Here is an 18,230-nt window from a genome sequence, read left to right as displayed (position 1 = left end):
AACCAGACCAGCCTGTAGAAGGCAAAGGTAGGATAATCTGATCCCAAGAATGATTTTATCATGAACTTCACCAAGCAGTATAAGCTATGGCCAGAGAAACCTGAAGTTGTTTTTCTTGCATCCTTAGATATAACTGAGCACTCCTGCAATTTACCTCGGTGTTGCCCCATCTTTTCCTGATCGGAGCCTGTTCCCTGGTTTCATTAGCACACACTGCAAATGAGCTCCATGGACCAATCACACCTCCTCTGAAAAGCCATTTCCCCGTGCTAGGTTCATGTTTTCCACCTTTCAGTTAAGCTTTCGGCTATACAATAAAAAGCACAGAACTGCTGGCTCAGCCCTCCATTAATTTACATATTTCTAACACTTTCCTTGTTAATTATCTGCTTTCTATCATTGAAGTTCCCCTCCCCCACCCTCCCCCAAAAAAATGCTCTTCAAAAATTTTTTCTTCAATCTTTATTTCACCCTTCTCTGAATCTTCTTAGGTCTGCATTAGTTTTTCTGAGGGTAAGAGTAACTGTGAAATAATCCCAGAGAAGAATTTACCACCAGAAACATAGTATTTCCGTTATGCTCCATTCTGTTCTCGATAATTCCATTCTTTTTTCTGACTGTAACTTTATAGAGCATTCCCTTATGCACAGCGACATACAAGACTCTGTTCTGAGCTGACATGTATAAAAACTCGGGTATTTGCAAGAAAAGTTGCATTTATGTGCCTCAGTACTTTATGTTTATCAAAGTCTGCCACTCCATCAATCTCCTCACCCTGTCAGCTCTAGCTGCAGTTCCTGGCAGCATCCCCTCTACCTCACTGAGCGAGTATTGCTGCGCCAGCAGTCATTCTCCTTAAGTCATGAATGCATTTACGTAAGGCCAATCCTAATACAAACCACCAGTACTCACCGTTTCAATTATACCATTTCTCCCCACTTCTTTTGTCCCTCAGACAGTTTTACATCTACATTAGAGCTCTTATTCCAAGGGCTTAAAAAAATAATGAAACCCTCAAATATATTTAATTCAGTCAGTTCTTTTATTCACTGCCTTACCGAGAATCTCAGAAAATGGCAAGAGAATAATAGCGGAACAACTTCCCTCTGCAGAAATCAGTTTTGCATACTGATCTATATAAGGTTTTCTTATTTATTTATTTTTAAATTCTAACTATGAAGTATATTCCCTGGGTCAAATGAGCGGTCCTTTTAGCAAGCACACTAAAAGACGCCCCCTTAAAATCCTTCCAGAGTACACTTTTTAAAAATACAAGCTACTGAGGTGGTCACTTCATTCCCAAAGCCCTTCAGAACGCCTGAGCTCACTGCAGTTGGGGTGGGTGACTCACGTCAGTTGGCTTCAGCAACTCTTCTGACATGCCAAAAATCCATTAGCTTCACCAGCAGAAAAGAGCTGACTCGTTACCTTCCCATTATCCTTTGGACTGAACACTAAGTCAAAGCAACTTTCACGTTTTAACATTTTCATCTTTCTTAATTTTTCTTTGAATCCCAGATGACCCACCATGCACATTCTTTCTTGGGCTTCCCATTTCCAATAAACTGCAACAATTGTGTTTACACAGCTTTAGATATTCACCTTGAAACAAAATATTTAGGATGCTAGCATGTTATTTGTGACCTTGGTTTTGGTTTGGTGCAGGGGGATGGGTGTTATCTTTTACTTTCAGAAGTCTTCAACAGACTTTAGCTTAACTAAACCCTTAAACCTCGCAGATACGCCTAATGTGCTTTGTAACTTACCTTGGCCACAAGCACTCATGTATGAAGTCAACGTGCAACACAGATCTCTGAAGTCCACAGATGCAACTAAATCTAAATATATACTGGGTTACTATGTCAAATGCCTTTCACGTACAGCCCAGCTGATGGATGTTCACCCCACGTCCTGTGCATCCAAAGTTTATATCCATCTGATGCTAATGAATCACTATCGTTGTTCAGACACGAACCCAACAGAATCTGCGTGAAAGAGACTCTGTATCACATTAACTTGCTGGTACAGTAAAAAACAGAAATCGGGGCCGAGCAAACAGTCCTTCTTGGGCAGAAATTTCTAAAAGGCTCACAAGTTTGAAGTGCAAAAAAATGCTTTAAGCCTTTGTTCGGATTCTCAACTTCTTTAGAATAACCTAGTAATGAATTACCAAAACCACCTTAAAAACCTACTTGAGATTAAATTTTCCAGCCCATCCACAATTATGCCTCCAATCTCCTTTAGAATCCGCTTCCTATTCTGACCTGTCAAAGGTGGAAGCAGCAATCGCATTGAGGAAATAAAGTCCCATTTGCTTTCCCAGACTTCCCAGACATAGGCACTCTCCCAATATGCTAACTGAAGCCAAGCTGTACCCTCATTTTCCATAGCTGACACCCTAGACAGTGAAAGTCACAGAATCACAGAATGATATGGGGTTGGAAGGGACCTCTGGAGATCATCCAGTCCAACCCTCCTGCCAGAGCAGGTCCACCTAGAGCAGGCTGCACAGGAACGTGTCCAGGCGGATTTTGAATGACTCCAGAGACTGAGACTCCACCACCTCTCTGGGCAGCCTGTTCCAGGGCTGTGCCACCCTCAAAGTAAAGAAGTTCCTCCTCATGTTTAGATGGAATTTCTTATGTTCAAGTTTGTGCCTATTTCCTCCTGTCCTCTTCACTGGGCACCACTGAAAAAAGACTGGAAAAAAGTCAAATTAAGTGACAATGGAGGAAAAAAAAAGAAATGTCTAAGTTGGGGAGAACATAGTGGCAACAGAGGTGAATATGCAAGTATCATTTCCCGCTAAAACTGACTGCAAGAGCCGCCTTCCGTTCATTCCAGGCACATCGCACCCACATCCTATCGAGCCCTACCAAGTACTGGCCCTTGCAGAGTGCTCGGACAGAAGCCTCATCTCTTCACCTCACCAACTACTGATGTCTGAAACGACCTCCGTGGTTTACTGAGTGCGACACAAGCATCAGATCACTGTAGAGTCTGTGCTCCCAACGATTATCTATGTGCTACAGCTTTACCAATGAGTTTTACGCCCGCCTACGCATCTGGGAAAAATAACATACATACATAGTTACTTAGCACACAAATATCACAAGTATCTCTGCAAATATTTGTACCAGATGCCTGCAGGCTATAAACATGAGACTTTCTTATTTTCTGCATACACAAAGGCCAGAGTCAAAGTTAATTTTCATCTTTAATAAGCTCATGATTCTCTGTTATTTAATACTCTGTAAAAAGGTATTACAGATACATAGATTATTGCAGTACCTTCTAAAGAACATGGACAGCCATGAGGCTGAAACTACAATATCATATACATTATGTAGTCATTGATACTATTTACTACAGCATGAAGAAAAATACTTTTAAATAAACAATATTTAACCGAAAACATAGAAATGGAGCTTTCTTTCTTAAAGTATGGTTACATATCTACATTCCAAGAATAACATTTTAAAAAATGCTAGATCTTGAAAGGTCATAGAAGAATAGTCATGATGAAGATGAACCAGTTTTGCCCAGAAATGCTATGAGCAGCACACTGCACAGTTTTTCAGCAAATCCTAGTTTTGCCAAGCTTCGAGAGGCAAAAGCCTGAAATGTAAGCGCTTCCAAGCTGTCTAGCTAGTCCACTCGTCCTGCTCCAGAAGGCCCAGTGACCCACACTGCTTTAAGACAGCGCGTCACCACAACTGTTCTTTGCTGCCATCAATGCCATCGGGAAGAGACTATTCAGGTCCTTATGATGCCAGGCCTAACAAAAAGCCTCCAACAAATCCACTGGACACCACGATGTTCTGTTTGATAAATTCTGTTGACTGAGAAGAAAAATAGTATTCGTAAAGGACTGAGTCAGTTGTGTTTGATTGTAACATTTAATACTTATCCTAATTGCCTGGAAACAAGAATACTAAAATTATGGAGGGGGGGAAGCAACGTTTTTAAAAAACATATAAAATGAGGTGGCAACTGCTGGCACCAATGGAGTGAAAACTGACTCTCAGCTGCCTTAAACAATATATTTAAAACACAGTTACTATTTTGAAAGTCAAAATACAAAGGAATTGTCATAGTAATTTCATGCCAATACCACTCTTGTTTTGATTAAAACAAGACAGATGTTTTACAAACTCCCTTGGCAAAAAAGCACAAGCACTACCATCACTTCAATTTTAATTACGTGAAAAAAAGTTTAAAAAAATATTGGGTTTTGAAAGATTAGATCATTGGGAAAAAAAAAACCAAACAAACCCCACATGTCACTCCATTATGAGCCAGTTTCCTAACAACTTATTGCTACAAAAGCCACTTATGTATGACGACATTTGTATACAATATTTCATTAAGTAATAGCACAGAATACAGCATGTTATATCAAACATGTGCCATTTCATAAATCCTCCACCTGAAACAATTGTGCTACTAGTGCACAATTACAAGAAAGTAACACAATATTTTTTTTTTAAAAAAAGGAAACAACCAAAAACCCCATCCTGTCCCACCCATTTCTGCAGGGTGATGGAGAAGTGCAGGTTAAGCTAATTGGGGTATGGAAACAGTTAGAAAACCATTTCTCTTGAACTTCAACTTCACACTTACATTAAAATTTAAGTTAACTTTTAGCAATCTATGTGTCACTCCATACACGTTAAATCTGAAGTCAAAGCTCTTAATTACAAAAGCACTAGTTTGGTTGCTGTTACATTGCTTGCAACATATTCCAAGTCAGGATTCACAGTTACTAAGAAAGAAACTTAAGATTGTTTGTATGAAATTTGAAAATATGTAAAAACAGGCTAAACGTACTTTTTTTTTTTAAGATGAATCAATTAAATAAAAGTCTTCAAATGACAGAATAAAATAGACTCAGTGACACTGACCAGTACCACAGGCTACCTCTTTTCAACATAGTATCTAACTGACAGATTCTGAAGACAGATATTCTTCGAACTGTAGAAAAATGAGATAAAAACCACAAGTCTAGTTAGGAAGTGGTTATAGCTTTTCTCCAGAAAGAAAGGTCAGTCTTTTCCAACCAAGTAATTGCGTTATCAGCAATCTAAGACAATTTGGGTTTTGTCTTCATAGCTACCGTGTTTCAACCGCAACACCCTCAACTTTGTACCGTGTCATGACCTTACTGCTTTCTCACTAGCCAAGAATCTGCACAGACTAAATGGCAAAGCTGATGGCAGACCCTGAACCGTAGCAGCCGTAGAAATGCGTTAACGTTGAAGTTTGTGTCATCTTTAAGAGTGAACAAAACAGCTAAATGAATAAAAGAGTACAATCTGATAACTTTTAATAAAACATACAGCTAGACCATTTCTGATTCCTTCCAGTTTTGCACCTGCATTTTCAACTAATCATCACCTCCAGTGGAAGGTAAGAAAAACCGGCTGGTAGAAACAATTTATCACCTCAGACTTACCTCTTCAATTAGAGTATTGATTTCAGGTGCTGCCTTATTTGCACGCTTTTTTAACTGTTTTTTTGCTTTGTTTACATCTTTTTCAACTCTCTTCCAGTCAACTTGTACGTATCCGCTATGACTAGCGATCTAGGAAAATAAAGAGAATTTAGTACAGCTGTAGTTAACATTTCATGAGTCAAAATACAATGTCTTAGGGCCTACAAAGTTTGGTTTTTTTATTACAGATACAGAAAAAGACATTGTTCCAATTACAGCAGATACCCTGCTTCAAACACTAACATTTTCCACCACAACAGTAGTTGAGATTAGAACAAGCAATGGTAAAGTTCAGTAGACTCTTGTTGATTTTACCAGTTCTCTATTCTTTAGTTATAAAAGCTTTAAATAACAATGTTTTTCTTTCAACATTTACTACAACTTTAATTGTAAGGAAAGGACACATTGATAGGACAACAACGAAAAAACTGTTTCATTTCAGCTTCTTTCAGAATTGTGGAATTCTGATTTGTGACAGAGTATCTGGGGCTAATCCAAATCATCCTTAAAAATACTGGAAACTATTACTTTATCCTACATCATTTAAACTGTCCAACAAAAAGGTATCTGATACGAGAGAATTCTCATACTTTCTATAAATCAAAAAAAAAGCCAGTAAGTAGAAAAATAACATGGCCTGTGTATGGCACAAGTTCTGTAACATCAGCAAAATGGGTGAGCTTTGGGGGATTGCTCATAGCAATTTACACTCAAACTCCCAAAATGCTTAAACAAGACCCATGAGATTTTTAGCATGTTTAACCATCATCCCAACCCCCTGCCTTATTTGTCTTACTAAGATTTGATACTGGAAAAAAGTTACTTGACCAACACTGACAGTCCCACCAATTTCCTTAAGACAATTCACAAATACATATTTAAATGTTTATAGGATGATAGCTTAAAAAAAAAATAGAAATCTGGCAATTACTGCATTCTCTAGAGAACAGTTAAACAACTCATTCGTCGGGAAAAAAAAAAAGAGAGGAAAAAAATCAAAACGAAGGATTACTGCTTATTTTAACTGCTAAGACAAACTTTACAGGTAAATTACTGTTATACAAAAAACTCTTTATGAAGATTGAGATTTCTCAAGTCCTTCTTAAGGACATGTTTGACAAATTCAGGTAACTTATGTAACAGCATTCTACGCAAACGGTATACTCAGTAAATAAAAGCCACAGATAATGAACTTTTGTGGAATAGATTTAAATATACAATTTATTACGTTTGGCATAAAAAGAAATGTTTTGCATCGCTTACAGGCACTAAATTTTGACTTTCACATAGCTCTTTCTACCAAATAACTAAAATTATACCATCCAGCTTGTTTTACAATAGCCACAATAATTAAGCAACATATTTCACCACAAATTAGAATTTCATGATCCTGAAAAAAAACTAAAATGAAAAAAGTGTCATACAGAATTCAGAATGATGCTCCTAAAAGACCACCTATGTAAGAAAGTAAACTTCAGCTTCCATTTTTGCTCAAGATTTAAAAAAACAATTCCCTGGACAAATGCAAAATGAACTTATTAAATATTATACTCTCCTTTACTTCATACCTCAGAACATAAGAGCTTCATTGACCTTTCTTGTCTATTGTATAACCATTTATCCACACAGGCAATAGGGTCAGGCAGGGACAGCTAATTAGGAGCTGTCTGTACAGTATGAAAACATGAAACCAGTTTTAAAGCTGTACTGGTTGCACATCCAGTCACTGGATGACATACCAGGAAAGAAAAAAAAAACCACTGCATACTGGGGAAATTTTTATTTTATGAATTTACCATTACCATAAGAATTTCAAAAAGGTCCCAATAATTGATTTGGTGCCTTCTAACTCACAAAAATGAAAACTAAATATGGACTGATTTACCCAGTCCAACACAAGGTAAGAAATTCTCATGTATTTGCTTGTCTGTAAAACAGAAAAAAAAAAAAATATATATATAAGCAAATGGATTTTAAAAGAGACATCTAATCGAGACTAATTTAGTTAGCTCAGTTATCAATACAGTACAAAGATGAGACGGAGGTTTTTAATTAAGTTCTGTTCAGCTCTCCAGTAGGTAAAACTTACATTTGTATCAAAACTCCAGTTTACACAATAAAAATTATACTACTTTTCTCCCTGAAGTTAGTAGCAGAGATCTTAAGTTCTGCTTTTGAGTGTTTGTACATATCTATGAAATAAGCAACAGAGGACAATGTTTTGAATATAAAATTTATAACTGAGAGGAGAAAACCCCTGTACTTCACTGAAGTGATAGTCAGAGCCTGTGTCATATCTACTTTGGCTGTAATCCTACTGATTACATAATTTTGTAAGCGCAGAAAAAACTCCACTGAACTCAAATGTTGGTGAGACAGACTTTGATTTTTAGACCCTAATACATCATAAAAAAAACCTACTCACTTATAACAGTAAATATATATAAATAGAAATTCTTCAAGTTCATTATTATTTTTAAACCCAGCCCCTACAATAACAGAGAAACTAAAATAACAGTATTCCATTTTCAGTTCCATACTTCTATATATTAAAGCCACATAGATCTATACGTAGAGATATATATATATTCTTAAAAGAGCCATATAGGGGGTGTGTGTGTATATCTATATATCTATACAGAAATATATATGATAATGGAATAATATATATTATATACATATCTCTCTCTTGTATATCACATTAGTAAAATTTATTTTTATTCAAGATCTTCCAGAACTGTTGAAAAAATAATGGATTTTTTTCTAAAAAGGCAATTGAAAAAAACACATCCATTCAGGAATACTAAAAATACGTGCCTTTTTCTCTACACTAATCAAAGAAAACAGAGATCTAAAGGGAAGACTTCATTTTGTGGGTGATACTAGAAAGGCATGAAAGTACTTCGTTATTGTAAAACATTATTAACAGTAATGAGCAAAAAACATTTAAGAGCAAAAAAATTTATATGGAAAGATGGAATAAAAGAGTTTTAACTTCCTTAAAGACAAAAGCTCTCACACTAAAAAAGCCCAACCAAGCCCAGAAAGTACAGGCAAGCTCCCTGTGCTCAGCTGCTTGCGCAGCATAGAGAAGCCATGTATACTTTTAGGTATTTTCTGGTATTTAGATAGGTAGCAATCCCCATCATGCTCAACCAGTTTCCAGTACAGATCTGACAAGTCTCTAACTTCAATATACAGATAAGGACGGACTGAGAAATGATACAACATTTTTTAAGAGTTAAAACTGCAGAGGAGGTATCTTCAGCCACCATCTGCTGACGCAGCTCCACTGTAACCAGTGAAACTACTCCAATTTACAAAGGCTGAGAATGATGCCCCTCCATTTCCTTTCAAAACCCACCAGAAAAATGGTATTCCTTTAAAAGCGTAACTTCCAATTACCATTTGCTTTGGCTATTCCGCTAAACGTTCCCTCAAAGTCTGCAGACATCAATTGTGAAGTGGGGTATTCAACACAGAACTGATTACAATTCTTTCTTATTATTAAGTCCCCACTCCCAGAAGCATGTTGTTCTCTCCCCACTTCACTGAGATGCCACAACATCATCATGGCACGGTATCACTAAACCCCCATACAATATAGAGCCAAGGATATCTTTAGAGTTTATTTTGCTTCTTGTGTTGTTTTCAGAGGTTTAATTTTTTAGTTAGGAAATAGTTTAATGAAGAACTGAACTGAATTCATCAATGGCATATTAATGGGACAAAGCAAAATGTATTAGTGAAAGCACAAATAACTGAACAAAAATACAGTTTTATGATTAAATAGTCAACAAACAATGGAAAAACCTGCAATTTGTAGGTTGATTACAGAGCAAAAAGCAATGAAACCATTACCAAGGATACAGGAGCTTAAAAACACAGAGAGAGCAGGCACGCATTAAGAACATTTGTTTTTAACTAATTCATTATAGCAGAACTACATAAATTCATACCTCCCCACTCTTCAGGATTTCACTAAACTGTGCTGTATAAACTAGAAGTTATACAAGGAAAATCCTTTACTTGCTATGAGAAATGAATTATATTTTCCTTAATATAGTGCATAGGTATTGGTCTTATACCAGCGTATTTGAAGAACTGCATATATTTCAATAAAAAAAAAGATAATTAATTGATCAAATCAAGCTGTTGAAACATCCGGCCAAAGATGTGATACTAGATCTTAATTTTGAAAACTATGCATTCCCTAATGTAATTTTTATTCTCTTCCTCAGACTACTCCTTGCTTAATCTGTATCAAGACTGAAAAACTTCTAGATCACTTACAAAAATCTGAAAAATCTTTTTTGTTTCTTGTACCAACTGACACTCCAAAAACATACTGCTTTCAGTTTCATATTAGATTTCTTGAGATGAAGTTACCACATGCTGAAGAAAAAATGCATTTTTTTTTAATTTCAGGACTGAAATGTTTCACTAGATGGGCTTCAGTCAAAAATCTTGCCTTCTGTAGTAGTTCTTTTTTAGCAGGTAATTACAACGTCAATATTGCAATCAGCAGTTGAAATGACAGCTGCAACTTGAGAGAAATTTACAGATAAAAAGGAAGTTTCTAGTCATGTGCTGAAATGCTCCTCTGCCCACTCAGGGGAAGCACTGAACATGTATTCATAGGGAAATTAAAATCACGATGTGTGATCTTTAAATGAAAAAATTAAAGACTACAGAAATGTAATTACACTATAGAATTTATGACTCAGCTTTAAAATGCAAAACGTTTTGAATTAAAATGAAAGACCAAGGCATTTACTTCATTCCCTTCCAAGAGAATCTGATCTTACTTAATTAAAGATATAGACAACTCAATCAAAATATGCAACTCATTTTTTCCTCTTGGATAATATTCCTTTTCAGATACACTGTAAATGAGATCAACTAAGAAATCAGACACTCAAACACACAGCAAATCTATTCGCTGTACAGGAAAGCTCCTAAAGCTTCACAGCTCAACAAGCAAAAATGCTGCACAAGTACTGTGTTTTAAGCAACTTCTATTTTTCTTTGTCTATAGGTCTTAATTTTGACTCTTTGGCTTTCTGTACTCTGAAGTACTAATGAAGGCACCTGTAGGTAACATTCTGCCTGCTACCCCTGGATGCCAGGCCTCTGTTCTGTAGGCTCTTCAGTCATACTTAGATAAGAATTTTCATTAAAAGAGTTAAGACCAAAGGCATGTAACATGGGAATAGAGATTCAGATCTTTAAGTCAACTACATGAAAAGGATGAGGAGTACTTCGAAATCCACTGTGTATATATATAAAGATTTACTTCTTCCTTTATCATTCAGAAACACACGTTATGGGCTAAAGAAGTCCAGAGTACTCCACCAAATTGATTAATCTGTCGGCACAGCACATTTTGCAAAAAATTTACATCTGGATGATTCTAAACCATTTCAGATTCCACACCCTTGTAAAATTCAACCCTATGTTTAGGTACAAGCCCAATAACCAGTGATTTCCAGGAAATTTAAGGTCATCAATGCGCAACGGTGAAGTGGAATGAATGGTAATACTATAAAGCTTCATATCAAAATTATTTCCCTTTGACTTTTTACATTGTTGTTGATGCTTGCTTTTGAGTCATTAAAAATATAATACATTTTATATCTGTCGAAAACAAACCAAATAGTTCCAAGAGCATTCATTCTCACATAGAGTGCTGCAGTTCAGTTAAATGTTTAACATGGGGCTTAAAAAAAAAAAAACAAAACCAACAAAAATAAATCCCAAAGCAGGAGAGAACATGATCATGAAGGAAGTAAGAGTACTTCACACAACTGTGACATTTTGATGCATTACAGAGCAGCAATCAGAGCTACCTCCCAAGCCTTCCTGATGGATGGTTGACTGCAACAGCCATTACAATCAAAGGAGTAACTAAAAGTGGGATATGCCTTTCAGAAATTGTCCAGGGTGATGTTGGAAAGAATTAGAAAAAAAAAAAAAATATATATACACACATATATATATCTTTAACATCCTTTCTCAAAAAATGTTATGTTACTGAACTTAAGTAGGCACCAGTCTATTTTCTCTAGAATGATATAAGGAAAACTGACAAGCTCACGGGTATTAAGACATGAAAAACACCAATAAAGAAATTAAGAATTACTTGGCATCTTACAGAAGGATACATGAAATTCTCCTTCACTTTAAGTTTCATCATCTAATTTAAAGGCTTATGGGAAATATGTCCTCTCCTAACCACAATATCTGATGAAAAATGCAAATCGGTATGCCAGATAGCTTCATTGCATTCCTCTGTTCAATTGGATTTCCAGCCCAGAATTTTTTAATGATGTTATCAGAAATCAGCAAAACTTCAGAGATTAAACTAGTAAACACAACATGGAGAGAAAAGAGAAAAACGTGGCTTCATAATGGGACCAGAGCAAGCCTTCCAAGCAACTGCCAAAGAAGCCTACTTCTTCTAAAGCACTGATGAAGTTCCCAAACCTATTTAAAAAAAAACCCACAGCTTAAATTCCTTGATCTCCCTAACCATAGCTTTACAGGCAGTTCCTCTAATCTGGCAATATTGAATCACACACAGCATCCCTGTTTCTGCACAGAGGTTTCTTTTGGCTTACTACAAACTATTTTACAGGATAGAGTAGGTTCTGATTTACCACTCATTTTTAGAAATGTCTCTTTTATACACAATATTCCAGCTGAAATGTACATTTTTGACTGATAAGACTAAAAAGATGAAGCAGATAAGAAGCCGTTCTAATTAAATTTCACCCAACAACTGTGTTTTTCCTATTGTTTAATAAATAACATTTGCCAACTTATAAAGCATGAAATGCTACATACTTGAAGCAGAAGAAAGCCACCACCTACTGCAGTTGCTGCAAGCTTTCCGACTTTCTGGAACAAAAATCCCGCACACCTTAGGAGAACAAAACAAAAAAAACCCAGTCCAATGAAGTTGTCTGCTGAACATGCCACACTCCAGAATTCCTGACTACAACTATTACTACTTTTTCATTTAACAGAGCAAATGCATCATTTCACATTTTTAAATTTTAAAATCAGGATATTTAATAAAAACAATATTTAATTAATAATGTCTAACACAAGACAACATGAGTAACGGTTACTAGTTCATGGCTGTCTGATGGCCCCGTTAAAGTAAGCTTGAGATCTCCAGACCTTGTCTATATAGGAAAGCTGTATGTTGCTATTAAATGTAGCATGTTAATAAAGCACAATGTAATAATATAAAAGTGCCATTATAACTGTTTCCAAACGGAAGGTAAATATTTTATAGCATCATTTATATTAACTACACAAAACCCATAACTTAAATATCTCAGGTAAAAAGAAGTTACATCCCTACCACAAGAGTTAAAATCAGCGGGGCCGCTCTGCTGGGACACAGCCTTAGCCTATTTTTAATGGATCAAGGCAACCAGAAAATTAATTATCTCATTCGCAGGCTCCAAACACTCCCACGTCAAATAGAGAACAGCACAGATATCGGTATCATAGAATAGTTTAGGCAGGAAGGGACCTCTGGAGGTCATCTAGTCCAGCTGCCTTCCCAAAACTGGGCCAGCTGCAAAGTCTGACCCAACCTCTGAGCTAAATCAGGTTGCTCAGGGTCCTAACTTAGGCAAGAGTTGAATGTTTCCAAAGCTGATGGTTCCATAACTTCTCCAGGCAACTCTGCTGGTGTCTGACCCGCCCCCCACCAGCCCACACAGACAGGAATTTTTCTTCTCCCTGCATATGAATAGTGAATTCGTATTCATATATGTGAATACACACACAGAGATATACACATCTACAGATACTGAAATACACAGTTTCCAGATCTTTCAATAAGCCAGTTTTTATGGATGCCAGATGAACTATTCCCTAGAAGCTTCAGAGTTTACATACAGACATTGAACTTTTATAAATAAATTTAAGGCTACAGAGGTAAATTAAAAAAAAAGAAAAAAAAAAATCAGACTGAAAGTTAAGCCTACGCTTCTCAAAGCTATACTGAGCCTGGATATGATAATTTTATTTTTAGTCTATTTCATCTTCCAAATCCTGTATAATTCTGTTTTAAAAGTTACTGTGCTACCATAATTTAACTTTTGTTAACTTAAGTGCTACTGAATTTAAATTTTTTAGAATATTGGAATAGACAAATACCATTCAAATACCTTTGACAAATAACAAATACCTTGACACAGCTGCTAAGACTGTGGCCACATTTTCCAGTTTAAGTTCTCATCTTTGCTGCCTAGCTTTCACCATGAATTATTTTAGCATGTGGTATCTCTCTTCAGTTAACATGAAAGCAGACTGTTAATTTGTTCAAAATGGCTCCGGCTGAATTTGGAGGGAAAAAAGTCCCTATAAAATGAGGCTCTTATTTAAAAGTATATTCTGCCACACATTGTTTTTCTTCATTTCTTTTACCTTTAAAATATGTCTTAGTCATAATATTATAACTGGGTTTCTAAATCTATACTAGTAAGGAAATATGCTTTTCCATACAAACAAAAGTTATATGCAGTAATTTTCCATTTATTGCTTGTACTTTTAGAGTTCTGACATTTTCCCAAATCCTTCTCACAGTAACTGGTAAGAGTTCGCTTAGCTAACTGGTATTTTACCAATACTACAAAACACTTCAGAATGGTGAGTCAGAGTAATGAGTTAAGAAATTATTCACATATGAATAAACTTGATCAATGATAAGGGAAATCCTGTTAGAGAAGATAAATGTATCTGCTTTAAATAGCCTTGGAAAGAGGTCTTCTAACACAGTAAAAGGTCTAGCACAGTTATGAAAAGTGATGCTCCCTCACCAGCCAGTCACGCCGCCCATCACAATCTGGGTAGCTACGGAATATTTTTCTACAATTGGTCCTGAATTCCGGCCAAACATACGATTCCACCAATGGTGACGCCGTGCATACTCTGTTAAATCCAACACTTCATAGGAATCATCATCACTGTCATGTTCTTGAAAAGAAAACAAAAAGAAAAAAGTTACATTCTCAATTATTAACAGTGAATTAACACTCTATGTAAAAAGCCCAAACATTAACAGAACCATTTTTGGTATTAACTGGCTATTCCAATGGTTTAAATTGCAGCATACAGGCTGCCGGTAGTCAAGCAGCTCAGGATTTTGAGATTTTATGCCACAATATTCAAGGTAAGGAAGAGGGGACTATAGGGAAGGTATAACCTATAAAATCTATGACTTGCACAGAAAAGGTGAACAGGAATCTCCTACCTGTTCAAGTACAAGAACCAAGTGGTATCAGATGAAACTAGCAGGTACGTGGTTTAACACAAAAAAAAGGAAGTCTTCGTCTCCTCTCTGTCATCCCCCCACCCACCAGAAGCCCCAGTTAACCTGTGGAACAGGTTGCTGCAGGATGCTGTAGATACCAAAAGCTGACGTGGACTCCAAATAACAACAGAACAAATTAAAGGGGAAAAAAACCAAAACATCAAGGGCTGTCAGACACAAAGACAACAACCACGGCTAACGAGGGCCTAGGCTGAAAATGAAAAACATTCTGAGAAAGTATCAGTACATGCTTACCCTGTTAAATCTTTCTTAGCTCATCCTGCAGCTGATGGCTTTCAGGCAGTATGCTGGGCTTTCATCTGACCTACTACAATTGCTTTTATGATCTTAAGCAACGTGAAACACGTCTAACTTAAGAGAAAGCACACACATCTTTTCTGTATAGACCAAAACTTCTAAAGATTGAGAACTTCTGGTCTAATGTTTTCCTCAGAGGGCTAGATATTAGCATATGTTAACAAGCCAAGAACAGACACTTCTGTTCCTTTTCCGTAACACATGAAATAAATGAATCTGGGACTTTAATTAAATTCCATACTTGCAGTACAATTCTGTCAAGATTTTAAAAATAGGCCTCCTACAACTTCAAATTACAGATCCTAAGCACCAACTATACTCAAACATCGAAGAGTAGAGAGGATTAAATCTTTTTTTAAAAAAAAAATATCTTAAAAGCATATCATTGTTCTATGAACATAGACACATGAATTGAAGTCCACTTCAGTTGAATATATTTAAGGTGAAAAATAAGTTCAGCAATGATGCTGGGACATTCCAGAAAGGAAGAGAAGTTAAGTTACTACCTGGAATTACAAAGAAAGACTGTAAATATAAATATTCTCTTAAGGACGTCAGCCATTTTTTTTCTTACTAGAAGTACGGGTAAAAGGTTACAGAATGCATGAAATGCACACGTAAGTATGAATTCTTTCCCTTTATTATCACCTAAATGTTCTTGAGCACTAAAACATAAATAACAAGACCCATAATGCTAAAATGTTGTAATTGAATGTTCTTTCTTTCCAACTTTAAGGCACCAAGTACAAACTGTTTAACTTCTTCAGATGGAGAAGACCATAAAAACACCATCATAGAGTGTTAGCTTTGTTAATTCTGCCCCTAAATTAATATTATTCAAATCAGAAGTCACACAAGCATAACACCTTGCGTGGAAAATAATAGTGCTAGAGCGTTTTCTATTGATAAAAAAAACCAATATTCCTTTCCTTGCAGGATAATATTATGCATACCCTTCACGCACATACAACTGTGCCTGTGCAAAAAGGCGTTACACCGCGAGGCGAGGCCATACCAACGCACTTAAAAAAGCTGCACGTTAAAAGATGCGGAGACGCTGGAGGCGGGGGAAACGGCTCTTCGTTTCCCCGGTGTGCCCCGCAAGTTCCGTTCCCCGGCCTGCGGCCCAGCCCCGCCAACGCCAGAGCCCGGCACCTCCGTCCGTTCCCCTGCTGCTGGGAGGGCACCTCGGTTTTAAGGCGGCTTTCACCCCCCGACCTGCCGCTCCCACCCCGCCCCCGTCACACCGCTCCCGCCTAGAAGGCAGGGGCCGGGAGGGGGAAGTGCCGGAGCCGCCAGCAGAGGCGGTGGTGACAGTGGTGGAGGCGGCCGTCGCCACTTGAGTCCGCCCGAGCCCACTGACCTGAGGCGGTCCGGGGCCTCCGCGCCGCCATCTTGGCTGGTGTTGACAGGGGAGCCAGGCCCGCGGCAGCCTCGCTCCACCCCCAAGGTGCGCATGCGCCTGCTACTTCATGGGTTTACCCCCGCCTTCGGCGCCGCAGAGGATTGTGGGGGCTGTAGTTCCCAGCTGTGAGGGAGGGCGGCCATTTGGGCGGGGGCAGCGGCGGGCCCGCCCAAATGGCCGCCCTGCTTCATGGCAGGGCTAGGCTGTGGGGCTCGGTTTCTCGGCGGTCAGCGCCTCAATCCGGGCGAGAACTCGGCCCATCTGCGTTGGAAGGCTTAAGGCTGCAGGCCTGTGGTGGTGGGCCGGAAGGCTGGCAGCCTAGGGCTTCTTGCCTGCACGGTGGAGTCTTACTCACACTGGTGAGATGTGTAAGGTTCTCAAAAAGTCTCAGAATAACTCTTGTAAGTAAAAAGTGTAAAAAAAAAGTTGTAAGTAAAAAGTAAAAAGTGGCAGTGGGCATGGCTGGACAAAAGGCTGCAGGCAGCGGGGACATTTGAAAACGTGCGCCGTGAGTTGCTGCGGGCATTAAGTGTCCCATAAAAATTAATAACCAGAAAAGAAAACAAAATGCAAGGCCTCTCAAAGAACAAAGGTTAAAGTAATTGTGAACTGTGAAACATTTGAAAAAATGAAATTTAGAATTGACTGACCCCAGTTTATTCCCTCCTTTGGTGCTGTCGGTGTTATTTTGGTGGGCTAAAAGCCACACAATTGTATTTTACTGCTTTTATTTTGTTTTTACCGTATGCAGCTCCACACAACATTTATAGCCTTAACGTAGAGGTAGCTGACACAGTAAGTACAGCTTGAGGAACATTGTGTCAATATAAGCACCAAGAACACAAGAGAGCTCAATTATTACAAATCATAAAAGAAAATTGGAAACAGCTTATTTAAAAATGTTTATAGCCTCTCATTTGGACTCTCGTGCTGCCAATACACAAGACTGGCAACTATAATGAAAAAAACAACCCTTTTCTCCCATGTCATAAAGCTCTTTATTTATAGAGTGAGACATATCTCGCAACATGTGAACTAAGCATTTAAGATTCTAATTAATCCCTTAATTGCACTAGCCTTAACAAACATACAAAAAAACCCCAGCATATGTTCTACATGAAGGTACTTCTTAAATCAGCCCTGAGATTGAAGTCAGAGTATGAAATTTGAAGTTAATGTATAAAATAGTGATTTGCTTATTAACTGATTTTTATCACAAACATCATGATAATAGCATGCCAGACAGAACTACTTAATATATTGTTTTCCTTAAGATTTTCAATACATCTATTTCTGTGTGGAACACAGATTTGTCTCTTAAAAATTATTTTGACAAACACCTAACATCTTTGGACTTTTCATGTTTAAGCATAAAATTTGTGGGTTTTGGTATTCATTTCCCAATCAATAGTGAAAAAGCTTGCTGACTTTTATTGCTAAATGAATAACAATCTTTTTTTTTTTTTTCCTAACACTAGCAGTTTGTCAAAAAAACCCAAAAGACTTTGGAGTGTGTTACGCAGTGGGAGGCAGCATGCTATAAAACTGAAAAAACTGCTTTCCTGGCTTCCTTCACAATGCCAAGACTGAACAAAACGTAACCCTGCTGACTCGTCCATGGTATCTAGGAAAGGTTCCCACTATCTAGGTATTTTGGGTCTTTCTGGTTGTTGTCAGTC

The 18,230-nt window shown here is 37.5% G+C and overlaps 1 protein-coding gene across 1 annotated transcript; it reads right to left on the bottom strand.

The window, feature by feature from the left end:
• Positions 1-3,199: 3,199 nt before the first annotated feature.
• Positions 3,200-16,581, bottom strand: FUNDC1 (FUN14 domain containing 1). Its single transcript, XM_074153213.1, has 5 exons — positions 16,510-16,581; positions 14,335-14,491; positions 12,341-12,416; positions 5,456-5,584; positions 3,200-3,842 (listed from the first exon to the last, which is right to left on the bottom strand). The coding sequence occupies exons 1-5, from the start codon at positions 16,538-16,540 to the stop codon at positions 3,765-3,767; spliced, it is 471 nt and encodes a 156-aa protein (XP_074009314.1). The 5' UTR covers positions 16,541-16,581; the 3' UTR covers positions 3,200-3,764.
• Between the last annotated feature and the right edge of the window lie 1,649 nt (positions 16,582-18,230).

This window comes from Numenius arquata, chromosome 1 (genome assembly GCF_964106895.1).
Source record: "Numenius arquata chromosome 1, bNumArq3.hap1.1, whole genome shotgun sequence".
Classification (NCBI taxonomy): Eukaryota; Metazoa; Chordata; class Aves; order Charadriiformes; family Scolopacidae; genus Numenius; species Numenius arquata.
Note: the sequence above shows the minus strand (reverse complement) of the source record. Positions and strands in the feature narration are given on the sequence as shown.